General features: G+C 36.8%; 1 protein-coding gene across 3 annotated transcripts in view; it reads left to right on the plus strand.

Annotated features, from left to right (window-relative positions):
• Positions 1–27,992, plus strand: part of Tenm1 (teneurin transmembrane protein 1) — an 815,224-nt gene that overhangs the window by 688,006 nt on the left and 99,226 nt on the right. For all 3 annotated transcript variants that reach the window (XM_058571492.1, XM_046468616.2, XM_046468598.2), the window contains 3 exons: positions 2,084–2,333; positions 11,116–11,136; positions 16,436–16,668. In XM_058571492.1, coding sequence (XP_058427475.1) covers positions 2,084–2,333; positions 11,116–11,136; positions 16,436–16,668 — 504 coding nt within the window. The remainder of the gene's footprint in view (positions 1–2,083; positions 2,334–11,115; positions 11,137–16,435; positions 16,669–27,992) is intronic.

Here is a 27,992-nt window from a genome sequence, read left to right on the forward strand (position 1 = left end):
GGCTCTACAGTATAACTGCATTCATTTATTTGCTGTCAGTTACGTTGGTCTGACACATTGGCATACCTTCTCACAACATGGATGTTTTACCTGCCCTGGCTCATTCTGGGCTGACTTAAGCTATTTAGCACAGCAGTACTTGTTCCTTGGATTTTCTGCCCAGGCTCAGCGGGTTTGCAAAATCATTGGGATTTGGACAAGGAAACTACAAGAGACTCAAAGCCTATTTTCAACATTTACTGAGCACTTATAATGACTTGGCCACAGGGATTGGCACTAAAATACAGACAGGAGTAAGACAGAGGGTCTGTCTTCAAGGAGCTCATTCATGTTCTAATGGGGAAGATAGAGAAGTAATGAAAACTGTATCATACAATGTGGTAAGTGTTATAATAGAGCTACAGAAAACAACCTATGGGCGCACAGAGGAGGGAGTGACTAACTCTGCCTGGATGGAGCACTGGGGCAGATTTGAGCTGAGCTTTGAAGGAAGTAGAAGTTCCCACAAGCAGCCAGGCATGATGGCCCATGCCTGTAATTCCAGTGGCATGGCAGGCTGAGGCAGAAAAATTACAAGTTCAAGGTCAGCCTCAGCAACTTAGCAAGTCCCCAAGCAACTCAGTGAGACCCTGTCTCTAAATAAAATACAAAATAGGGCTGGGGATGGGGCTCAGTGGTAGAGTGGCCCTGAGTTCAATCCCTGGTACCAAAAAAAAAGTCCCCCAAGCAGAGAAGATGAGGGGGACATTCAGGATAAAGGGATAAAGGGAATGACATGTACAAAAGCAGGAAGGAAAGGAAATGTATGGATGTAACTGTAAATAGTTTGCTATGGCTGAATCTGAAGATACAAATGAGAGTGTAATGAGAGAAGAGCCTGAAGAAGTAGACAAGGGCCAAACCATGAAAGACTTTGTATGCCTTAACAGTAAGGACTGTGCCCCTTATCCTGGAGGGGATATGGAACTATTGAAAGTTTTGAAGCCACGGACTGAAATAATCTCTATGACAGTAGTGTAAAGAATAGTTTGGAAATGGAGACCAGGAAACCAAGAAGTTAAGAAAAATTGAACTAAAGCCCTAATAGTAGGAATGGGGAAGAAAAAAATAACTTTAATACATTTTAGATGATAAGCTCCATGGGAGTTAGTAATTAATTAGGTTTGGAGAATGAGAGGAAAAAATGAGTCATGGTGATGCTCAGATTTCCAATTTAAGTAACTACATGACAGAAATACCACTCATAGATTTGTAAGGAACATGAGAAGAAGAGCAGGATTTGGTAGGGGCTACAGAAAAATAATGAGTTCAGCTTGAAACTTTTCAAGTTTGAGGTACCTGTGGGGCATCCAAATAAAGAGATCTAGTAGGAAATTGCATTCCAGTTAATAACTCTGGACAGGAGAAATTTGGGACATACAGAGATGAGAGTTAAAACTCTGGGTATGGATGAGATTGCCCAAACAAAATGACTGCAAAACATTTTCATAAGTCAGTATCTCTGTTTCCTGCACTGATGATAGTGAGATATGGTCTAAAAGAGTGGAAAATTCAAGTCCCTTTCATGTATCTTTGAAGTGCATTCTAGCAGTAGAATTTCTTTCCTTTTTCACAAAAGTAGATTACCTTCCTGATTGTGTTTTGCTGAAGTTAATATTAAAATTGACTGATATTCTCCTTTCAAAAACCAGTTGCATAGTGAAGGTAATTTGAAATCAGACAGGTGTGTGCCAGCATCAGTAGAAAGCTGGCCAGAGATGAAAAATTAGCCATAGATGATGCACAAAGCCCACAGTGAACAGGCAATCACTAAAAGTTAGTCATTGAATGCCTTATTGAGGTATTCAGAATCAGCATTAAAGGGTCTCATTGTATTTTTCCACTTCACAGATAGACAAACTGAGATGCATTGTTGTAGTTATGCAGTTAAACAAAACCAAGGCAATTTGTTTCACTCTCAGATTTTTTTTTTTTATGCCAGGCCAAAGCTCCTTCCTGTTTTGAACAATGAGAGAGGAATTTAAATGTAGCTGAAATTATTTTGTGGTAATTGTTTTCTTTTTAATTTTTTCCTTGTGTCTAGGAATCATACATAAAGGAAATGGAGAAAATATGTTCATTTCCCAGCAGCCCCCAGTCATATCAACCATAATGGGTAATGGACACCAAAGGAGTGTAGCTTGCACCAACTGCAATGGTCCAGCCCACAACAACAAACTCTTTGCTCCTGTTGCCTTAGCTTCTGGCCCTGATGGCAGTGTGTATGTTGGTGACTTCAATTTTGTAAGGCGAATATTTCCCTCGGGAAACTCCGTTAGTATTTTGGAATTAAGGTAAGTCTCCTCTAATCTCTATGTTTGCTTAGCGGATAAAGGAAAAAGCAAGACTAAGATAACATGAAGAGACAAAATATTGCCAGAAGGAGCAGAAAATGCAGTTGCCTGTATTGTAGCACTGAGTTAAGATGCAGGAATAGGAACAATAGACAACGTGCCCACTCCTCCTATTTGAAGGAACCTTTGAGCACTGCTTTGAAGAACCAGGAAGTGTTGACATACCTGTATGTGGTGCCTTTCCTATGTACTCTGCTGTCACTGACATTGATCTCAATACTTTCAAGTGGTCAGGTAAGTCACCGACCCACATTGCTGATTCCTATGAAGACTAATAAAAATATCTATTCCATTTTGACAAGTAGAGGTATCACCATGTCCAAAAGCTAAACTTTCTAAATTCTCTGGGTCCAATCTTTTGAAGTGGTCCTTTAATAAAGAATGAAATGGTAGTCTGTTTTTTTCATGGCCTGATAAGGAAAGAACTAGGTTTTTATCTTTAAAAACTTAACTCCACGATGAGCAAAGCATTCACCCTTAGATTTCTTGAGACTAAAAAGAATTTTGACACCTTTTGTAAGGAATTCATACCTTTTGATGTTCTGTATCCTCAACTTTACATAAAGATTACAACTAAGTAGACCGTGGCCTAATCGTCTTATTTTTACCTTTTCTGAGGCTATAAGACACAATATATGTCTTTTAGAGTCTAAGAAAAGAGAAGCATATACCCCCATCTTGTTAGGGATAAACAAATCTGATTACTCTCCCTGGGTAAATTGGTAGAGCTTTCCTTCTAATTGATTATGACTGCTCTATCACTGATTTTTGCCTCTGGAAATTTAAACTAACAGTTTCTCAATATTCCAGAAGATTTTGATGCTATCCTATGAACTATACCATCAAACAATTTTTACCTCAGACATCTCCTCAATTACCTCCAAAATAGTGACTGGGAAAGCAGACCCATCAATAGAGCAACTTGTTTGTACAGAGAACTGTGAAGGCCTGTCAAAATACATGAGAAGCCTCCGGTCATTTTCATTTAATACTTATGTTCACGCTAGCATGGAAATTTGAATTTATAAGGATATTCCTTGATATTTTTCAGATTCTTATGCTTGCTAAGAAACCTACCTCCCTTTTCTCAGACTGAGTTATTCCTTCACACCTAGCTGGGGAAATCTTCTAGTCCCAAGCCCCCATCCATTTTTCACATTAATTCACTCCAGTTTTAATACATTTCTTAATTATAATTGCAAACACTGTCATAGGGAAGAAAGCTGTTAAATCCCTTGGCTAATAAAAATAGACTGTAAAGTTAAGACTTCATAAAGACAAAGCACATCAAGAGAGTATAGAGAAGTACTAATTCATAGTGCCCTACCCTAATCAAGGGTTCAAGTACCTCAAGATGTCCTAGGGACTTGTCATTTCCAATTCTTTGGGCACCTACTTACTGGAAAGTCAACAGGAAGGCCAAAATAATTGTATGACTGGATATGGAAATGATTTGTACAACGTTCTACATTGTTTTGAAAACCCGGTGGGTGTTCTGTCTACATGATTCCAAACATGGATGGGAGCACTGAACAATTCATTCAACATCTGAACATTTCCAGTCATGCAGATATTGGTTGTCAGATAGACAAAGACTTTGTCTTACTGAGCTTAAATAGCTCACCCTACAAAGCCTTTATATCTAGTCCTTATGTAGCTAACTCCTCAAAGGAAAGATATTAAAATTAAAGATAGTAAAATTTAAAAAAATAATATAAAGAAGCGCCAGCTAAGTTTAGTCTTTCCTTTGTAATTTAAATGTAAATTTATATAAGGTGGAGCAATTGTCATTCATTGATGAGATTCTCTCTTGGTCAAGGATCCTTAACAGTTCACAAATTTGCATTTTAGTCCTTATGACCTTCAACACAAAGTCATTTAAAGTATGAAATAGAATATCTTGAACCTTAATTGTAAAGTTATTTTCTCAGTATAAAGAAAAATTAGTTTCTGACTGAAGTCTTGTCTAATGCCTCTATGCATTCTTACTCTACAACACTGTTTTCTCTCATTGTCACAGATCTTCAAATACATAGGCATGTACACACCACAAACTCCTACATGAAAGACCTCTCACTTAGCATAAGTCTCATTAACTGGTTTTTTGAATTAGGATCTTTTAAAGAAGTTTATTTTGTTGTTGTTGTTGTTAGTCTCAGACTTCTTTGAGAATCTATTTAAGGATATAGGCCCTTTCAGAAAATACACATCACCCAAAATCGCACATAATGATTTACAGGGTTGTGTTATTCCCTCCCTTGAATCCCCACCCAAGTGCTGTCATAGTTAAGATATCCTGCAGTAAGTTCAAGGAGAAAAGCAATTCTCCCTTCTCTATTCCAACATTCCTGTGATTGGCCATGAGAGAAAAAAGCTGATTGAATATGTGTGATCATTTTGACCTAACTGACAGGTAACTCCCTATTTGACTATAATCAAAACCATCAAACTAGTTTATGTCAGCATACATTAGTTGTCATGTTTGCCCAGAAACTAATATAGTTCTTATTAGATTCACTGTTTTTTTTAAAGCATGTATCCTGATCAGTAGCTTATATGTGTACACTGAATCTTTCATATATTGGTGGATTTATATATTTGCTTTATAATATTTTCAGATTTGTTTCCTAGGGAGAAATAAGTTGATTTAATAAGACCATGATATCTTAAGAACCTTAATACTTATTTAGTTTCTATTGTGTTTAGGTAAAAACTTTATTCTGTACCAGTTTTGTTGTTGTTATTAAAATCAGTTAATTTGAATGCTCCCTGCCCCATGCACATTAGTCATTTTACTTGGTTGAATCATCTGTTTCCTTGGAAACACATACTAATAGAGTCATTGTATTGTTGCTTATATTCAAAGTTGTAAATGGAAGGACAATATTATTAACAAGTTATAACAAAAAAAGGATAGAGAACTTTCTAGATCTTGACCCTTGTCAGATTATATATTATGAAACTTAATTACTCCGTCTTCTATTTCCTTATCCATAAAATTGAATTCAGGTTTATAGTTCAGTGTCTTCTTACATGTCTCATATGGTTTCACTTGTATCGGTTTCACTTGTACTGAGATGCACAGATGGGTAGTTCTCAACCCAATGTTCGATGATATTTTGGGAGGACATAAAGTTTGGTTCTAATGGATTCCCTGTCATATTTCCTTCTCTGCTATCTTTTTATTCAATATTTTGGCCACATTGAACAATTACAGATGCCCCTTGACATTTCAAAAATTAGAAGACTAGATTCTTCCATCCTCAACCCTGCCAATTCAAAGTATCCCCAATTAAGCTTCTTTCACCTGACCTAAGAAATAATTTAATATTTGTTGGTTGGTTGCCATTCATTTATTTCCTCTAGTTGGTCACTCACTAGCTGAACAAGGAAGGAAAGGAAAAGTCAATGATATAATTATCATTAGAAATCTGCCTAGAGAAACAATATTTTATGTTATTTAAGCCTATAATAACCCTTTGGCTGTTTCCAGCAGATTTTATCCATAAATATACAACTTAGTGCTTTAATACACATCTTAATGCTTCCTTTCAGTGTAGGTGTTTCAGCCAGCTTTTTCTTTGTTGCTGTTGACCAAAAGACCTGACAAGAACAATTTTAAGGAGGAAAAACTTATTTGAGGGTTCACAATTTAGAGGTCTCACTCCATAGGTGGCTGACTCTATACTTTAGGGCCAGGGATGAAACAGAACATCATGGCAGAATAGTGTGACAAGGGAAGTAGTTCACATGAAGATCAGAAAGTAGAAAGAGAGTTGACTCACCAGATACAAAATATATCCTCCAGAGGCACTCTTCCAGCGACCCACTTTCCCCTGCCACACCCTACCAGACTTCAGTCACCACCTAGTCAATCCCTATTAGGCGATTAATTCACTGATTAGGTTAAGGCTCTTACAACCCAATCATTTCACCTCTAAACCATCCTACATTGTTTCAAATGTGAGCTTTTTGGGGACACCTCATGTCCAAACCATAACAGTGGGATATAGAATAAGATAATAAAGAAGCTTATAAAATCATGCAATTAAACCTAAAGAAGTTTCAAAAACACATTTTCTGAAGACTTTTAAAGATAGATTCTTTCTTCTGTGCAATAGTTCAGGTCTTGGTTTCCCTAAGGGATTTGCTTCTCATGTTAAAACTTTACACACACACACACACACACACACATTTCTTTAGCACAAAAGTGATAGTAGTTTGTCATCTCTACTTTGTTTAGTCCCTTTCAATAAAAAGAAGCTAAAATACCTCTCAAGAAAACCTATTTCATCTTTGGATTACTCCATTAATAATTTCTTCCTTATATTCAACTTAAATCTGCCTTCATGAAACATCTACTTAGTAGAGGCAAATGTTAGCATCTGAAGCAGCACAGAAGTCACTTCACAAACTTTCACAAGTGTGAAGAGAGCTGCCATAGTTTTCTGAGCTTTCTCTTCTTTAGTTCAAACATCCCTAAGTCTTTCAACCATTTCTCATCATTTATGACTGCTTGCTTTTTCTTTGATCATGGCCTCAGGGCCACTTCTTGGTTTTCTAAAACTAACAGGGATAATTATATAAGTAAAAATAGGAGACACCATAATAGTGCTTTGCAAGAATTCAAATATGTAACATCCCCTTGCTCCCCTCTCATCTTCTAATTTCACAATTCTATTAGAAAACCTATTAAGCATGACTAGAAGTGATTTATTCTTTATAAAATCCTCATGCTGCTATTGTTCAGTATTATGTTAGTCTCTAGATATTTATTTTATTCTTCCCTTAAAAATGAAAGAGAAAAAATAAGAGACTGCTTCTTGGTACCTTGAGTAATTTGGACTCGACAAATGTCAATGTGACATGAAAATTTCTCCTGAGATTTTACTATTTCTTTTCCAGTGATTGGTTAATATTTCTTATATTGTTCTCAGTGTTTGACTCCTGTCATTGACTGGAAATGAAGTAGACCTGGAATAGCACCCATTTAGGGCCAGTTAGTATGCTGAGGGGCAGTGGAACTTGTAGAGCACTCTGCTGCAGGAACAAATAGAACCTGGGCTTTGGAGAGCTCTGCAAATAGCTGAGAAATGTCCAAAAACCATTCTCTTATCCACAGCACTGAAGCTACAAATAGTAGAAATACTACATTTAGATTACACAAGTGGTTCCTTCCCCAGCTTGATCTGTGTTAACAGTAGCACTCAGAGGCTCCTTCTGTCTCACCCAAAAACATTTTTGCAGGTCTTCCACAGTGTCCCAAATTTGCACTCTAACAGCTGGGATCTTTTGAGTTGATACATTATGTTTCTAAGAGTTCCCAATATAATAACTTATTTTAGAGTGGCCCCTCAAACTAAACTCATCCATTAGTCCTTCAATACTCATTCATTTATCAGCTTACTTTTCAAAGAGACTGTTAGCTGAAAGCAGGACTCTAAAACGCAAGACAGGTAAGTTGTGATAAGGGTGAGGGATAGAGCCAAATCATAGGGGAAGGTAGTCTTAGATAAAAGTTGATAGACTAGGGAGTGCTGTGAAGTCAGTGACAAGAAGAGCAGACACCAGCTATTCAAAGAAAACCATGGAAAGATGAGCAGGGAAGGCAGTCCATTCTTCAACACCAAATATTTGTGGCCAAGAATGAGGAAGGAAGTCAAGAACATCATGAAGAACAAGTAAAGGACTACAGCTACCACAGAGCAGGCCATTCAAACTCTCCTGATGCCAACTGACTAGACAGTAGCACCAAAGTTGGTATACCTCCTCTTTTCTGTAACTTGCCTCACAAAAAAAATATAAAAAGAATAAATGGGACATTGTGTTAAGTGAGAGAAGCCAGGCACAAAAGGCAAATATTGTATGATTCTATTTATGTTAAATACCCAAAATAGGCAGATCCATGGAGACAGAAATCAGTTTTTTGGTTGCCTGGAACTTAGGGAAGGGTGAATGGGAAGTAATTATCAGCAAATAGGTACAGAATTTCTTCACAGGGTGATGAAAATGTTCTGGAATTAGATGATGGTAGCAGTTGCACAACTCTCTGAATATACTGGAAATTGTTGAATTGCATATTTTAGAAGGGTGAATTTCATGGTACATAAATCATGACTTACTAATTTTCTTTTAAATTAAAAAAGAAGTGTAGATGGCCCTTTCCATCATTTGGATTCTGAGAAAATCAAAGACCAACTCAGAGACCCTATCATTAGGAGCATTGTTTGCTTTAAAAAGATTTGTGATTCCACTCCTTTCTCCTCCTAACTCATAGCAAGCTTCAAGTCACTCAGTTGCCAGGTGGTGATGCCCACTGATGGGCCTAGGCTTTTGTGAAGAGCTCACACACTAGCACCTCAGTGTGTAATCAGTTGCTAGCTGCGCAGCAGGCTGACTTTGGTTGTGGCTCTCAATCCTAAATCCTTAACTAAAAGTAATTCTGAGACAGAACAAGGTCACACACTGGAAATAAATTCCATCATTTTCACTTCCTCCCTCTGAGATGTTAATGAGAGAAGCTGTTCTGCATAATATGGGACATCTTTCCAAATTCACAATGACATTATTGGCAGCTGCAAGAAAATCAAACCATCCCCCTCCCTACTCCTTGCCATCACCTAAGAATTTCAAAACCCTTTGTAGCCACACAAATGGTTCTGTGCCATAAAAATCTATTGCAGATGAAACCATGTTTTAATGAGGTCCTTCTAGTATTTTCACAACTACACTTCCTTCAGAAGGATCAACTATGTTATAGTGAAGAGAACCAGCCTTGAATACTCTCATCTTACAATTTAGAGGCCTAGAAAACAAGCAAGTGCCTAAGAGACAAAGAAAATAGAAAGAGGTGCAAATGCCTGAGGCTGGGTTTCTAATCAGAGCTCTGTATCCTTACAGCTTGACCTTCCTGTCAACCCACAGGATACTACCCTTTTGAGATGGGCCAGAGAAACACAAAAGTCAGTGGACCCTGACCTGTGGCCCAGCTAGTAAAAATCCCAGAAAGGTTCTTTTTCAAAAGAGTTGAATTCATTTTAGCAGATAATTTCAAATGAAATAATTTTGGATCTTTTCTTTTTCTTTAGTGTTCCAAAGAACAAGAATGTTTTCTACTTTAGATTAAAAGATTTGTTATCTTCACATTTTCAAAATGATATAAAGGCCAGATTTAAAAGGATTTTAAAATTAAAATGACTGTATTTCACAGATCATCATAGCCTTTTAATTCCAAGCACACTTGACCCAAAGGCAGGCCTGTAAAGTCTATGTCCTCTATGTAAGAAGCCTCATACCATGTCCCAGAGTGAAATGCCCTAGGCAATACCATATGCCAAGAGGTTCATGGATCAGGGACCTCCAAAGGGTTCAGCTTAGTCTGGGCTGACAATTCTGGTTTTCCCACCCCAATTACCCCTTTGAGCATGGATGACTGAAAGACACAAAATTTTAATAGTTGATACATATGATATACCAAGGATTGAACTCTGGGGCACTGTACCACTGAGCCACATCCCCAGCCCTATTTTGTATTTTATTTAGAGACAGGGTCTCATTGAGTTGCTTAGCACCTTGCTGTTGCCAAGTCTGGCTTTGAACTTGGGATCCTCCTGCCTCAGCCTCCCGAACTGCTGGGATTATAGGTGTGCACCACCATTCCCAGCTTATTGATGCAGCAGTTTTGATACTAAGGACATCCTGTTGTGGTCTAAGAGAAAACCCTCATACTTTCAACTTATTAATAGTGTGTGCGTGTGTGTCTGGGGAATGAACCCAGGGCCTTGTACATGCCAGGCAAGCAGGCTACACCTAAACTACATCCTCAACTCTTTTTGTTCTGTTTTATTTAAGACAAGGTCTCACTAAGTTACCCAGGCTAGCCTCAACCTTGAGATCTAACTGCCTCAGCCTTCTAAGTAACTGGAATTACAGGCATATGCCACCATGTCTGGTCCATTAAGAAGTTTTTTAATATTAAGGAAGATGCACACAGATATTCATATTTTTACCTCTAAAATTTAATAAGGGGTTTTTGCCTGTCCAGCACTTGACTTGATTATAAAACACAATGATTTCACATTTTGATAGGGTTATTTTGGCCATCAAAGCAGAGCCTAGAATGGTTAGATCCTTTGCAGTCACTGATTTTTCAGCTCCTAGCCCAGTGGTTCTTTTTTTATTGATTTTAAAAAAAATAAATGACAGCAGAATGCATTACAATTCTTGTTACATATATAGAGCACAATTTTTCACATCTCTGTATATAAAGTATGCTCACATCAATTCATGTCTTCATACATGTACAGCGGTTCTTAAGACTAACTCTGTATCAGAATCACCAGCTGAGTTTGTGAAAAATAAAATTCCCAGGCTCATACCCCCATATCAGAATTCTGATATGGTAAGACTAGGAAGAGCACCATGAAACTACACATGGATAAGAACTCAAGTGATTCTGATGCAGGTGGTCCAGGGAGAACTTTTTGAGAAACTTGCCTTAGAAGTTGGAACAATCACTTTGACACCATGTCAGGAAAAGAAGCCTGGAAGATTGGGTCAACTTTGGGTTGCACACCTGACTAAATGATGCCTGTGGAGTCTCCCTAATTATAACAAACTGAATTAGGAGTTGGTGTGTCTGGTTAGATTTGAATTGTTGAACGATACTGATGACTCTCTATTTGCTTTTACTTGCCACTCGTGGATACCTTGTGCACCCTAGAAACAGAGATACCAGACATAGGTAAGTAAATGACACGGGCAGCTGCCTATTAACCCCCCTTGCCTAAGAGGCCACCTCCCAATAATGTGCTAATGGAAATTTTGCTTCTTAAATAAGGTTAAAGAAATGATGTGAAAGTGAATTTATGGAAATTATGATGCAGGTAAGTGTCTTCCAAAAGAACAGGACTCCACCACTAAGTAGAAATTTGCTAGAAGAGAACATACTGAAAAGAAAACAAGATAAGTGAAATCTGGCAGTTCAGTACTTCATGGTAAAGCAAGGTCATAAGTCTCATCATATTTCCCTAAGGTGATATCACAAATTAGTCTGTAAGTTCAAACAGATTGGCTGTTTTCAAGTTGCAGGTAGAGACAGGAATAATACAGCAATCTCCCTAGATCCAGAAATGGAGTTGTCAAGTGTATGATGACCTTATGAAGAATTTTCTTTCTTTCTTTGGTATAACCTTATGGTTTCTATTTCTTCCCACCACAAAGAATAGGAAAATTCTGAAATAACTGTTTACCACTTACCATCATTGTCACATAGCTCTGGAATTAATCATAATGAGTATTTATTCAATTTGTTTCTTTATTAAACTTGTTAAAACTATTCTAAATTCCTGAAATTGTAAAAGAGAAAACTGAATTTATTCACTCCCAAATGCCGATTGTCATCAAAATGGCACCAATAGGGTTTATAATTTGGATTTCGTTTGAGAGATGCCATTTCCTAAATGCCAATGCATGAGATCAGCCTCACTACTTTGGCATAACTGATTCCTTAAGCAAATTAAATTGGTTGTCAAATTGCTTACTGGTAAAGTGTTGCACAGTATTAATTGTAAGCATTAATTGCCCATTTAACAATCTATGTGATTTTAACTAGCATGAATGAAGTGATCTTTGCTAAGTTGAAGGACACTGGTTGAATGTAAAACTAACCAGAAGGTGAAAATAAGTCTAACACCCTAATTATAAAAGTAATCTTCACATTTCTCAAATTGCAATATGTATTTAGACACGAGGGATTATAGCAAATTGGAATGTAGCACAGTGGCTTTTCTTTCTAAAGTATGGCATGTTTTCAGAAAGTAGAAAGTAATCAGTTTCAAAAGAGCTGAAGTGCACTTGGGCAATGGCATGAAATGGCAAGAAATTACATACCAATATAGGGAATGTCCTGACTGTTGGCTGTCAAGAAAATAACATTAATCAGATTTGAATTTGGTATGGTGGGCTATTACATTTTCTAAATGCTAGTACATAAGTTAGAGAAAATCCTCACTGAGCAAAATAAGACATGTTACTCAGAAGGCAAGAGCACTGATTTTTGTTCAATTTCAGAACAATTTCTGATGGAATATTACACACATAGTCACACATAGTCACACATGATCTAATCTAATCTAATCTTACTACAGGCCCAGTCTTGTTAGTGACCCTGGGCAAGCCCCGCTATGTGTCTGGGTTTCCCCAGCTGAGGTTTGAGGGGAATGCTAATTCTAACTTCCCTCAGAGGCACATTGGAGATATTCAATAATGAATGAATGTAATGCATTCCAAAGTACTTTTGTGTGGATAACATTTCTCTTAGAGAAATAGCTTATGGGCTTTTTCTAAACAAAGCATGATTAATCTGGCTTAGCTGAAACTCCACAAACTGGCTACCAAAGTATTGACAGTTGTTTCGGGGAATGGTTGTGACTCCTTCTTTATTCTAGAAAGATCTAAGCACATTGGAGAAATTTTATTCTGCAGGTAAAAATTCAACTAATGTAAAAACTTTCACTCAAACCCCTATTTAAGAAGTCTCTGCTACAGAGATTCCTTGTCTGATAAAATTGCCAAATCAGCCTGGAGTCTGTTGGATCCTTTTTCAGTGTATTTACAGCACCTGTCATGGTGGTTCCAGGGTTGAAGATATTCCTGGAATCTACCAGATTATCTTACTTGACGAAGGTAATTGGATAAAAATCAAGTATTCCAACTGAACCTGATTTTTTTCCAATAGAAACTGTAACCTGAATCCCATTAGTATTTTCCAGGCTTATTATTATTAACATACATAAATATGCTTGAGAGGGCAAATGCAATTTTGAATACAATTAAGAACAAACCAGTCTTTAAAGGTACCTTTGACCCTCTCTCCTCCATATTGCTGGTTAAGTATTCAAGGCCTAAACTTACTTATGTCTTAGTTTCATGTCCCACAGTCCAGTTTAGTTCAACACTTACCAAACACCAAATCTGTCAGGCACTCTATTTGGCACTAAGAATAGAAAGGTGAATATGGTACCTGCCTGCAAAGAGCTCACAGTGTAGGTGGAGAGAATGAGAGATGTGTGGCAAAAATAGTGCTTACATATGCCTCCAGATATTGGCTTCTAATACTATTCTCCAATACAAGGAACTAGGGATTCTTGGAGAAATAACTGATTCTAGGATTGGGGCAGGAAGTGTATAAGATGACTCGGTAGAACATTTTATAGTGCCAGAATGTATGGAAGTGCTATCAAAAAAAATCAACACTTATACAAATTTGGCAAAGGGGCACATGAGCCAACAGAAGAGCTTTGAATGGCTAAAGCTGGAACAATTTGAGCAACAAAATAAAGTAGCATTAGATTTAATGCAAAGTATAAAATAAATATCCATGAGTCCATATTGATATAAATAAACTGGTGAATTCTCTTTTTTTTAGAGAGAGAGAGAGAGAGAGAGATAATTTTTTTAATATTTATCTTTTAGTTTTCGGTGGACACAACATCTTTATTTTATTTGTATGTGGTGTTTAGGATCGAACCCAGCGCCCCGCGCATGCCAGGCAAGCGTGCTACCACTTGAGTCACATCCCCAGCCCCACTGGTGAATTCTTAAATAAATGAAAACGGGATAAAGCTCCCATTCAGAAGAATTCAAAATAATTTATGTAGATGTTCCACCCTCAAGGAAGTAGAATATAACTCTATACTTCAAATGTTGGGTGTACACAGTTACTTCCTTCCAAAGCAAAAAATACGGAAAGTGGAAAAGAAAGAATACCTTTACAGTGGAGAAACACTGTCTCAGCCAGGAGGTGAATGTCAACCCCATCAGTGATAAGTCATGTTGATAGGTTTGTACTCTTTATATGATTTGATCAAAATAGCATTTGACCTTTGTGGTCTTCCTCCAAGAGCCCACAACTCCTGTCTAGCCACGAGAAAAAGTCACACAAATTCCAATAGAGGGTCATCCTACAAAATACTCCTCAAAACTGGTAAGGTCATCAAAAACAAGAAAATTCTGAAACTGTGACAGCCCAGAAGAGCATAAGGAAACATGATGATTAAATATAATTTGATATCCTGAATGGAGTCCTGAAACAAAAAAGGGCATTAAGTAAAAACTAAGGAAACCTCAATAAAGTATTAACTTCAGTTAATAATTTTTTAAAATAATGCTAATACAACACAATAGATGCTACTAGGTCATGATTCCCTCCTCTCTGCTCATTTCTCTCTTTCTACCTCTTCTGTCATAATATTTGGATTTATGACAGTCAGACCTGATTACTTGTCTGTCTCCTCTACTAAACTGTGAGTTTCATGAAGAAAGGGATTGTATCTTACACAAAGGTAGGTCTTTAGATCATAGCACAGATTTTGGGCACATTTTAGGCACTTAGTAAATGATTTTAATAAATTAATAAACAAACACACAATATAGAAATGGTGCCAAGTAAATATTTCAGATGAAAGAAGTGATGGAGACTTCAACTAATGACAGCAGAGATAGAGCAGGCAGACTAGAGAATTTACAAGGTAGAACTTAAAAAAAAACATGATGTTTTGCTGGTTTTGAGTAATGGTGAAGAGAAAGAATTGGAGAAAAGTGGCTTCTACTTTTTCACTTAGTCAACTAGGTGCTAGGCAGAGTTCTGGGTATTGAACATTTTAGAGATAAACAAGAAAAGGTTGCTCTTCTCAGAGCTCTCATGGTTTATTTGGGGGGATACTGACACATAAATAATTTAACATAATATATAATCCCCTTAAGCACAGTGCAAATAACCCAAGCTGGAGATTTAGGGAAGGCTTCCTTAAGGAGTAAAGCCTCAAAAGGCATATGAGAATGAATCAAGTGGAGAAACCTTGTATACCACACAAGAACATTTAAAAGTTTTTAAAGATGAGAGCCAAATGATCAGAATACTCCTGAAGGCAGTGTAGGAGAAAATGGCTTAAATATTCAAAAACTTCTATATACCACACTATAGAAAATACTTCAGGCCAGAGATGATGAAACTTAGAACTAATGCAATGGCAGGAGGCATGAAAGAAGAGGATGCTTCTGAAAGCTACTTTACAGACACAATTGCCTGTAGAGAGAAAAAGAAGAATCAGGGATGACTTCCAGGTTTGCAGCTTGAGTGATACCAGTCACACATGAACCTTAGGTTCAAGTAAAATATCCTCAAACCAAAAGTTACTGCAGCAATTAAAACACTGAAATTAATAAGACTCAAAAAGAATGAGCTTAATCATTGATACAGACAAAAATAACATAAGATCCTATGGGCATATGTGATTGAAGAGTTTAAAAATGTCAAAATAGTCAAGGTAAGTTGTCTTTAGGAGAGATGGCATGTGATTACACAATCCTGTGATCAGGATTATACCTTAAGTGAAGTTAAATATAATCAATTGTATGATGTCCTGAAAGAAGAAAAATGGATAAGGGAATTGATCATCAGCTTAAAAAAAAGAACTTTGGAGAAGAAAATTTTGACTGCGGATCTACAGCACAGTCCTCCCAGCAATGCTTCTCTACCTTTGGCCATGCTATTTAACTGACAGCAAGAGCCTTAGGAGGATGGCAGTGTCCCCAAGTAAGGCATAAAGCACAGAAAAAGAACATGTTTTTGAGGGGTGGGGAAGGTAGAAAAATAAAAATAACTTCTGTTTCGGATTTTTGAGTTTGAAGTGACTGTGAGATATTCAAGCAGTCTCCCAATTGGTAATTGGATAACAGGGTATGAAAAGTATCAGAAAAGTTATCTCCTGGGATTTTTTTCTCCTCTGTTTCTTTCTACCCTCAAAATTGATGATATTAAAATGCTAGCATCATTTCAAGTTAGCAGTACACATTGGACATTTTTTTTTCATACCTAGACCCATGAGAAGAAAAAGAAGTATCTGTCCCCTCCTTATATAAGCAGGAAGATTCATGAATTCTTTCACCTAAGAGATTTTTCAATTTGTGACACACAGCAGACCCCAGGGGGTGCATGTTGGATAAATTGCTTTGAATAACTTTATTTTTCTCTTTCTTAGCACAAGCCCTGCTCACAAATACTATCTGGCCATGGACCCAGTGTCTGAATCGCTGTATCTATCAGACACCAATACTCGAAAAGTCTACAAATTGAAGTCTCTTGTGGAAACGAAAGATCTGTCCAAGAATTTTGAAGTGGTAGCAGGAACAGGTGACCAGTGCCTTCCCTTTGACCAGAGTCACTGTGGAGATGGTGGGAGAGCATCAGAAGCTTCTTTGAACAGCCCTCGAGGTAAAAAACAACAACAAAAATCTTCCTTTCATCAACTAAAGATTTCATTTGGCTTCACAAAATCCAAAGACTGCCATACTGCCATACTGTACTTCATCCATCCATCTCAATATTCTGCCTCTGACAAACAACTCTAAGTCTATCCCAGAAGATAGGCATATACATGGTGAAATTTTAGCCAACATGCATTAGTATGGTCATAATTGATAGCAAAAGATTGAAACACTCCCCTTCTGATTGATAAATAATTATTGGCCAAAGCCCTCTGAGTACCTCCTGTCTCCTAACTTCTCCCAGGGACTAACTCCTGAAACCTCCCCGCAGTCCAGCAACTAAAGGGTTAAACTGGCCCAGAAGAGAGCCTTCAGGCCCCTCCTCTGTGGTTTGCATTGAGTGGGATCAGGTCTGTGCCCACCTTCTACCACTGTCAAGTGTGTTGTATATCTATCTCAAAGACCTTTACCATTCCTACTTTTTGCTTCACAACCATTAACATACCTTTTTTTTCCCCACCAATTTATCTAGATCTTTTTTTTTTTTTGAGGGGGAGAGTACTGGGGATCGAACTCAGGGGCATTCAACCACTGAGCTGCATCCCTCCCAGGCCTTTTTTTATCATTTTATTTAGAGATGGGTCTCACTGAGTTGCTGAGGCTGGCTTTGAACTTTCCATCCTCCTGCCTCAAACTCCAAAACCACTGGGATTACAGGTGTGCACCACCACGACCAGCTCTAGATCATTCTTGAAGCTACTTGTATTCTCCCCTAGGATAACAAATTCTATTTTTTGTTTGCCTTCTGTGGTAGGTTGGTCTTACTCTTATTTGTCCTAAATTTTATTCTCAATCTTCAAGGACCAAGTTTGGTTGCCTGGAAGTTAGTGAACAAATGTGAACTTCATGATTTTGTAGACTTGGATTATATTTCCAGTCTAGGCCACTAATATGAAGGATGCTCAACTTTTGTCTATCCCATCTGCTTAATTATTTAATCACTTTTCTGTGTTCCTTCTCCAAGATGTATGAGTGTACATATGTACATTTATTTTAGTGAGTTTTGCAAATTAGTCATTTTATTGGGTCATATGAAACCATTTTTTAAATTGCTACACAAATAATATACATTTGTTGCAGAAAACTTAGAAAAGAGATAATGAAAAACAAAATAGTCACCCATAAACCTACCGCCTATAGAGAACAACCATTAAAGTTTTAGTATTTATCCATTTTTATTCTTTTCAATGCACATCATATATTTTAATTCTCTTAGAATCATATTATGCAATGCTATTCTGTAACTTGATTTTCACACTTAATGTATTATAAATATCTTCCCATGCCAATAAATATAGTGAGGTTAATGTATTTGATTTGTTAGATGGTCACTTATTATTTCAAATATTAAGAGGTTACTTTTTAGCCTTTTGACATTAGCCATGTTGGGATTAGGTTCCAACAACTAAAGTTTAAAGACTTTTTGTGTGTGTGCTGGGGATTGAATCCATGGCCTTGTGCATGCAAGGCAAGCACTCTACCAAGTGAGCTATATCCCCAGCCCAAAGACTTTACTTTCTTTAAGGCTTTATCTTTCATAAATTCCTTCTAGCTAACCCCAGTCGATTATATCTGAATTTCTTTAACAGTGTCTACACTATCAAATTAGTACTTGATTATATTTTGCCTTCTTTTGTTTTCCATTTCTTTCATGAGTGGGAGATTTTTTTCCAAAAGAAATTGCTTGAGATGAAAAACTATACCTCATATTTTTTTTAATTTTTCCCACTTCTCCAATTTTTAGCACAGTATATTCTTTAGGTGCTTATTGTGTTATTGATCAATTAAGTAACTAGTATTTATGCCAGATATTCCTAAAAGGAATTTCAGTGATATTTATGATGGGAGGGAATGATGTTTAAAGGGAATGAATTTTACCTTGAAGAACATAAGCCCCCCAAGTACTACAGTAAAGTGTTCTTTCTTCCCTGTGCCATTTCTTATACATAGTAGGTCCACAATAAATATTTAATGAGTGAATGAATAACTCAGCTCATCATCAAAGGAAATACATCAGGCTGGGTGCCACCTTTTTCACAGGTTTAAAACTTTGTGGGTATTATAATGATGTCTGCATAAGAAATAGGGAGGAATCAAGCCTGTATTGTGCCTGAAATTGACATCCTCCTGAGTTGCTTCTAGTATGAAAACCACTCATCTCACCTACCACATTCAACCTGCCACATAGAGAATGAATATCTCAGCTTTTCCAAATAAAGCAAATAATTGGTTCACTGCAGCTTTTTTTGCTTGGAAAGCAGCAATAATAGAGTCCTGATGAACAGGATTTACATGAACTCTTGAAGCATCGGTAATGAGAATGCCAAAATTTATACATCTATTAAAGCTAATATTAAACTACATTTTTCTTCTTGTCATAGCCAGTGGTATATTTTCCTTTGGCCTGATTTATTTATCTATCTTTCCAAAAGTGGCCTTTACCATATAATCTGATACACTTTATTCATCCAAAGCAGCAAAGGGTCCTAAGAACACCTAGCTTAGACTTCACTATCCTAATCCAGCAAGTGAACAAGAATATTAAGAATATTTAACAGAATGGGATGTACGAGTTACACTAAATATCCACCACATCACCTTCAACCATGCTGACAGTGTTTAAAAACCCTGAAAATGCCAGCAGCTCAGGAGGCTGAGACAGGAGGATTGTGAGTTCAAAGCCAGCCTCAACAATGGCAAGGCACTTAGCAACTCAGTGAGACCCTGTCTCTAAAAAAAAATACAAAATAGGGCCGGGGATGTGGCTCAGTGATCGAGTGCCCCTGAGTTCAATCCCCGGTACCAAAAAAAAAAAAAAAAAAAAAACTGATAGTGCTCTATAAAATCATTCACATGACAGAACCTATGTTCAGACATAAGTTTCTCTAAAAATGCTGGTCAGAAACTTAGGTGCCTAGCTATGACACCTATCTCTATGCTGAATATAGACAGTACTCACCCCTGTCAGTGAATCAGAAGTGAGATTCTCATTATATGGAATGCTGCAGGGCAATTTCATGGACTTCCATAGAAGGAAAAAAAAATCATGCAAGAAGTTATTAAAGCACAGTGTGAAAATTGAGAGAAGAGTATGGCTAATTGCTAATTTCATCTTTGAAGTTCTCCTGCAGGTTCTTTGTCTCTCAAGAAAGCCCAATTTGGTTTTTGCTTTAGAACTACCATGCACATCAGCTTCTTCCTTCCCCCTTAAAAGACAGCAACTGTTTAATGGATATCTTTAAAGAAAAGTTTGAATTTTCCCCCTCTATTCAGAAGCTCATAAATAAAAAGTGTAGATCAGTAGAAAATGGAAATGTACATCTAGGGAGTACAATTTCTAGGTTAGCAAAGAGAGCTTGCTCTAAGACTTTAACAAGCAACATATTGCAGGTATAGGGAGACTCTCCAACATGTCCTTAATTATGCAAGGTAAGTCAAGTAAATGTTAATCTGCAAGACAGCTAATTTACTTTCCAAATATATTCTAAAAATAGATGAAACAAAATTTGCTTTTGAGATCACTCATCCTAAAGTCAGAGTCAATTACCAAATGGGATTAAAAAAACAGCAAAACATAAAAAGTTAGAAGCCATGGGATGTTTTGTTTATTGGGGACTTTTTGTTTGTTTTTGTTTCTGAAAAATGGCAGCAAATTGTAGTGAATACCCAGTGGGGGAGACTGGACTTTCTTGTTCAATACATGTAATTTCCATGCTTCTTTAAATGATTCTGTGCAAGTCACTGTACCTCACTGTGATCTTCTGAACATAACTTAATGATGCCATAGCTGGTTTTGTGACATTAGCCATTCTAACACTGGGTCCTGAGATTCCTCAGTTGTAAACTGAGGGCTCATAATGATCTTTCCCTAAGCTTTAAAGTATTACAATAACCATAGATAATTCTGGGTCCCTATTTTGTGCCATACACTGTACTAGATATATTATACACAGTATCTCTTATCTTCACAACAATGCACAAGTCTATATTGTAATATTATTCCCATCATGCAAACAAGGAAACTGATAAGTTAAGAAATTTACCCAGGGTCAGACAGTTTATATCATACTCCTGGAATTCAAACCAGTTCTGCCTGATTAGAAGAAAATATTCATGATACCTCCACTATCTCACACTACTTCCCTATCTGCTAAAATCTAAATGAGCAGATATATAGTGTAAAACTCAAATAACAAAATCTATGATCTCTGGGAAGGATAGAAATATTGGGAAATAGTTTTCATCTAATGACATGTATTCAATGGAAACAAAGTAGTTTTATTTACAAGATAAAGAACCTTTAGTCTAGTTTCCTTTTCTATTAAACTCATTTCTCTGATTTTTCTAACCTAAGAGTGTATGCATAGTGCACTACATAGCATTTACATAGTCTATAAATGTAATTATTCAAATAAATCTCCAGGAAACCTTGTCACTTCTCTTTGGAAGATTCTGCAATTAGGAACTTCACCAAATTTTCCTTAAGGGACCAAGGCAGGAAACCTTCATTTTATTAAATTTCTTGACTACAGTAGTAACTGCAAATTTTGTTTGAAGGAAAAATGGAAGCATCTCCAAATAGAATTTCATATGATAGCCCCTGGCTACTTCTCCTGGGAAGAAGTCTTTATCTGACCAAGTTTTATGCATTTTGATTTGAATCCCAATAAAGAGAAACATTTGCCATTTTACTCATCAATACTTCAATGTAATGGGGCAAAGAAAAAAGTTTAGCAAAGAGGTTGACGGAGTGCTAATCCCTGGCATTGTATATGAGTTTGAATTGACTTTGAAAGATGCTTTTAAAACATGCATGGATGATGTAGTTGAAACTTAGGTTCCATTTATTATTTTTACTGCAACTTTCTTTAATTCTACAGAGAACTCAAACTAATGAGTCATGTAATAGATGACCAAGTACTTAAGCAGAATGTGAAATGGTACTAGGTGGGGATATAAAATAAAATTTGTGACAAGCTTGAATGCATTTATTTTTTTAAGTACATACAGAGGGTGAAGGAGTGACTGGACAGGATGAAATTAGTCAATGACTTAACTTGGTTTTCTTGGATCTCACCAAGGATTATATCTCTGTTTTCATGCACATCTTTAAGCAAAGTGACCTGAGAAGTCAGCAGGACTTAGGCAATACCAGGTGACTGCCGATGGTTGTTCCATATGAGAAGGATGATCCTTAAATCTTAGCAGCTTCCAAAAGTAGTTTCAGGTATTCATGACACCAGCCATACATAATATACTTTAACTTTATTGGCAATTATTAAATCTGAGTCTAAAAAAGTCTAGATACTAACAGTTTTCATACCTTCCTAGATCTAGCTGAGATATATCCTGAAGCTCTATTCCTTCCTCGGGCATGTGCATGCTATTCTGAAAAGCTATGTTTAAGATTAATGAAAAGATGCTGACTATGATCAGTGATGTCTTATTGATGTCACAGGTCTCTATGAGGGAGAGAGTAAAGTACAGAAACAAGAATTAGACTGTTCTTTTGGTTCTCCTGTGTGATGAGAACAGCAAGGTTTTCTTAAGTTCCTTTAACATATGATCTACCTTGGTGATCTCACCATTTGGATTGACTTGAAGGATAGCTCTCAACAAAATTACAGAGGAACCACAACATGAACAAAAATAATAATATATTTAGGAATCACAAATAATTCCATTAGAGTAAAAATATTTAAGGGTAATATGAAAGGCAGGGATATGAAAAGAAAGAAAATTTTCCTGTTGGCAAAGGATCTGAAGCAGCTGAGTAACAGCATCATTTGATGCATATATTTTGGATCATTTTGGTGATTGGATAATTAAATGTACTGGTGCAAGGTTGGGGCCAAGAAACCATAGGCAGTTCTGATAATTTTAAGGTAGGCAATGGAAATTAATATAATAAGAGGCAGAATAATCCTTCAGAAAAAGGAGAGGCTAGCTAAGAAAGCATGGTGTCCAGGAAGCCAAGGGAGTAGCTCATTTTAAGAAGGTATGGAAACCAATATTAAATGTCGCCTATTTCTAGTAAAAGGCGAAAGATTTATACGATCTGAAGAGAAACCAGAGTATATGTCGCCTATTTCTAGCCATCGCATTAGAGAATGAGTTCATCAAAGACGCTACCATTGGTGGTTTGAATGGTGGTAGAGGCAGAAACTAAATTTTAGTCATTACATGAGCCAATGAGAAATGAAAGAATAAATATCACTAATGAAGATCACTCTTCTGAGGAGCAAGGAAAGGGAAGAAATGCCAAAACAAGATCTGTAGGAAACTGGAAGGGGGTAGACATTGACTAGGAGGGGAGAATGAAAAGACCATCCAAGGTTATGTGTAATATAAGGATAAGGATAAGTTTGTTGGTAGAAGGAGCTAGAAAGTTGATGGTTTTCTATCTGATAGCCTCAGTGTTCTCAGAAAAATGGAGCATTTATTCTGAAAAATGAGGAAGTGAGGTCAGACCTTGAGGGCATGAGAAATTGTGGTGCTAGGTATCTGGTAGAATAGTAGCAAAGTGAGGAGAGGTGGGGGAATAACAATGAAATACAGTCATCCCTCAGAATCCACAGAAAATGCTCAGGTCTCTTATATGAATGGCATAGTATTTGCATATAATCTACAAACATCCTCTAATATGCTTTACATCATCTCTACATTACTTATAATATCTAATAAAATATAGATGCTATGTAAACAGTTGTTATACCATATTATTTAGGTGAGTGCTGACAAGGAAAATAGTCTGTACATGTTCAGTACTGATACAATTTCTTTTAAATATTTTCAATATGTGGTTGATTGATCCAAGAGTGTGGAACCTGTAGATGCAGAGGGCTGACTATACCTCACATCACAATTTTGTCTACAATGAAACTTGGATCCCTGTATGTAAGGACTGACAGCATAGAATGATGCTTCTTTTTTTTCTTTAAGATCACTAGCCAAAATAACTTTGCTTTCTTATCACAGCTCCTCAATATCACACCTTTCTTATCTGTCCACTTAAGAATTGCCTCCACAGATTGAAAATAAGAGTCTCTGGCCAAAACAAAAAAATGACAGAGATCACACACTAACAGGCTGCAAATCACTTAAATCATATTTTGAGTGGTGTATTATGGTAACCTATAAATAACTAACTGCGTAAAATTGCTTTAGTAGTTTCTAGATGGCAGCTTTAATTAAAAGCACCAGAGACATTTAGAAGTTTAGAAATGGATGGCATGTAATTTGCCCTTTTACCAACCATAAAATGGTAATTAAGGAATTTGATTCACTTCTTCCTATTAAAAGTTTTATGGGAATAGCAAGTTCCTTCTAAATACAGTTTCTCCTCAGCAGAAGGTAGTGTATTTGCTTTATCAGTCTTCTCCAGCAGGGTAAGATGTTTTAATGTACAAATTCTTCAGAAGTTAATTAGGAAATCTCTTTCAATGCAAAATGTTTGTTTTTAAGGTTCTAAAACATGAAACTGTACTAATGTTAAAACTTTGATCATGGCCCCATATTGCTCCATCATCAATATAAGATGGCCCCACAATTCCAAGTTTACCAAATGCACAGAGCTCACTATAAAATCAGAGAAACAGAGTAATAATTTCCTGATAAGTGTAGCATGCTTTGCTGATTTTTAAAGGCCTCTGTAGTCTACGGTGCATTGACTTCTCAGGGAATCCAGAACATCCACTCAACAATGGAGGAGTTACCAGAAGATGTTTTTAGCTTCCTTGATCCTTCAGAAATACTGGATAAATGAGCAGATATATAGTGCAAAACTCAAATAACATATAGTAAGCCAAGATGTCTTTGGAAATCCATGAATTTAACATCATCATGGACTAAAACAGAAATGGAGTCAGGAAGTTTATTTTTGTTTTATTATTATTATTATTTTTTTGTATACCTCTATTTCATTGATTTATTTTTTTTAATTTTTTATTGTTGGCTGTTCAAAACATTACATAGTTCTTGATATATCATATTTCACAATTTGATTCAAGTGGGTTATGAGCTCCCATTTTTACCCCATATACAGATTGCAGAATCACATCAGTTACACATCCATTGATTTACATATTGCCATACTAGTGTCTGTTGTATTCTGCTGCCTTTCCTATCCTCTACTATCCCCCTTCCCCTCCCCTCCCCTCCCCTCCCCTCTTCTCTCTCTGCTCCCTCTACTGACTTTCGTTTGTCCCCCTTATATTATTTTTCCCCTTCCCCTCACTTCCTCTTGTATGTACTTTTGTATAACTCTGAGGGTCTCCTTCCATTTCCATGCATTTTCCCTTCTCTCTCCCTTTCCCTCCCACCTCTCATCCCTGTTTAATGTTAATCTTCTTCTCATGCTCTTCGACCCTACTCTGTTCTTAGTTACTCTCCTTATATCAAAGAAGACATTTGGCATTTGTTTTTTAGGGATTGGCTAGCTTCACTTAGCATAATCTGCTCTAATGCCATCCATTTCCCTGTAAATTCTATGATTTTGTCATTTTTTAATGCAGAGTAATACTCCATTGTGTATAAATGCCACATTTTTTTTATCCATTCATCCATTGAAGGGCATCTAGGTTGGTTCCACAGTCCAGCTATTGTAAATTGTGCTGCTATGAACATCGATGTAGCAGTGTCCCTGTAGCATGCTCTTTTTAGGTCTTTAGGGAATAGACCGAGAAGGGGAATAGCTGGGTCAAATGGTGGCTCCATTCCCAGCTTTCCAAGAAATCTCCATACTGCTTTCCAAATTGGCTGCACCAATTTGCAGTCCCACCAGCAATGTACAAGTGTACCCTTTTCCCCACATCCTCGCCAGCACTTGTTGTTGTTTGACTTCATAATGGCTGCCAATCTAACTGGAGTGAGATGGTATCTTAGGGTGGTTTTGATTTGCATTTCTCTGACTGCTAGAGATGGTGAGCATTTTTTCATGTACTTGTTGATTGATTGTATGTCCTCCTCTGAGAAGTGTCTGTTCAGGTCCTTGGCCCATTTGTTGATTGGGTTGTTTGTTCTCTTATTGTCTAATTTTTTGAGTTCTTTGTATACTCTGGATATTAGGGCTCTATCTGAAGTGTGAGGAGTAAAGATTTGTTCCCAGGATGTAGGCTCTCTATTTACCTCTCTTATTGTATCTTTTGCTGAGAAAAAACTTTTTAGTTTGAGTAAGTCCCATTTGTTGATTCTAGTTATTAACTTTTGTGCTATGGGTGTCCTATTGAGGAATTTGGAGCCCGAACCCACAGTATGTAGATCGTAGCCAACTTTTTCTTCTATCAGACGGCGTGTCTCTGATTTGATATCAAGCTCCTTGATCCATTTTGAATTAACTTTTGTGCATGGCGAGAGAAAGGGATTCAGTTTCATTTTGTTGCATATGGATTTCCAGTTTTCCCAGCACCATTTGTTGAAGATGCTATCCTTCCTCCATTGCATGCTTTTAGCCCCTTTATCAAATATAAGGTAGTTGTAGTTTTGTGGATTGGTTTCTGTGTCCTCTATTCTGCACCATTGGTCCACCCGCCTGTTTTGGTACCAGTACCATGCTGTTTTTGTTACTATTGCTCTGTAGTATAGTTTGAAGTCTGATATCGCTATACCGCCTGATTCACACTTCCTGCTTAGCATTGTTTTTGCTATTCTGGGTCTTTTGTTTTTCCATATGAATTTCATGATTGCTTTCTCTATTTCTACAAGAAATGCCGTTGGGATTTTGATTGGCATTGCATTAAACCTATAGAGAACTTTTGGTAATATCGCCATTTTGATGATGTTAGTTCTGCCTATCCATGAACAGGGTATATTTTTCCATCTTCTAAGATCTTCTTCTATTTCTCTCTTTAGGGTTCTGTAGTTTTCATTGTATAAGTCTTTCACCTCTTTTGTTAGGTTGATTCCCAAGTATTTTATTTTTTTTGAAGATATTGTGAATGGAGTGGTTGTCCTCATTTCCATTTCAGAGGATTTGTCGCTGATATACAGGAATGCCTTTGATTTATGCGTGTTGATTTTATATCCTGCCACTTTGCTGAATTCATTTATTAGCTCTAATAGTTTCTTTGTAGACCCTTTTGGGTCTGCTAGGTATAGAATCATGTCATCTGCAAATAGTGATAATTTAAGTTCTTCTTTTCCTATTTTGATGCCTTTAATTTCTTTCGTCTGTCTAATTGCTCTGGCCAGTGTTTCGAGAACTATGTTGAACAGAAGTGGTGAGAGAGGGCATCCCTGTCTTGTTCCAGATTTTAGAGGGAATGCCTTCAATTTTTCTCCATTCAGAATGATGCTAGCCTGAGGCTTAGCATAGATTGCTTTTACAATATTGAGGAATGTTCCTGTTATCCCCAGTTTTTCTAGAGTTTTGAACATAAAGGGATGCTGCACTTTGTCGAATGCTTTTTCCGCATCTATCGAGATGATCATATGATTCTTATTTTTAAGTCTATTGATGTGGTGAATAACATTTATTGATTTCCGTATATTGAACCAGCCTTGCATCCCAGGGATGAATCCTACTTGATCATGGTGCACAATTTTTTTGATAAGTTTTTGTATCCGAGTGGCCAGAATTTTATTGAGGATTTTTGCATCTAGGTTCATTAGAGATATTGGTCTGTAGTTTTCTTTCTTTGAAGTGTCTTTGTCTGGTTTAGGTATCAGGGTGATGTTGGCCTCGTAGAATGAATTTGGAAGTTCTCCCTCTTTTTCTATTTCCTGAAGTAGCTTGAAAAGTATTGGTATTAGTTCCTCTTTAAAGGTTTTGTAAAACTCTGCTGTATACCCATCCGGTCCTGGGCTTTTCTTAGTTGGTAGTCTTTTGATGGTTTCTTCTATTTCCTCAATTGATATTGGTCTGTTTAGGTTGTCTATATCCTCCTGACTCAATCTGGGCAGATCATATGACTTAAGAAATTTATCTATGCCTTCACTATCTTCTAATTTATTTGAGTATAAGGATTCAAAATAATTTTTGATTATCTTCTGTATTTCTGAAGTGTCTGTTGTGATATTGCCTCTTTCATCCCGTATGTTAGTAATTTGAGTTCTCTCTCTTCTTCTCTTCGCTAGCATCGCTAAGGGTCTGTCGATTTTGTTTATTTTTTCAAAGAACCAACTTTTAGTTTTGTCAATTTTTTCAATTGTTTCTTTTGTTTCGATTTCATTAATTTCAGCTCTGATTTTAATTATTTCTTGCCTTCTACTTCTTTTGCTGTTGTTTTGCTCTTCTTTTTCTAGGATTTTGAGATGAAGTATGAGATCATTTAT

This window comes from Marmota monax, unplaced genomic scaffold (genome assembly GCF_021218885.2).
Source record: "Marmota monax isolate L192 unplaced genomic scaffold, Marmota_monax_Labrador192_F-V1.1 WCK01_AAM20220418_F8-fsc00054, whole genome shotgun sequence".
In the NCBI taxonomy this organism is placed as follows: Eukaryota; Metazoa; Chordata; class Mammalia; order Rodentia; family Sciuridae; genus Marmota; species Marmota monax.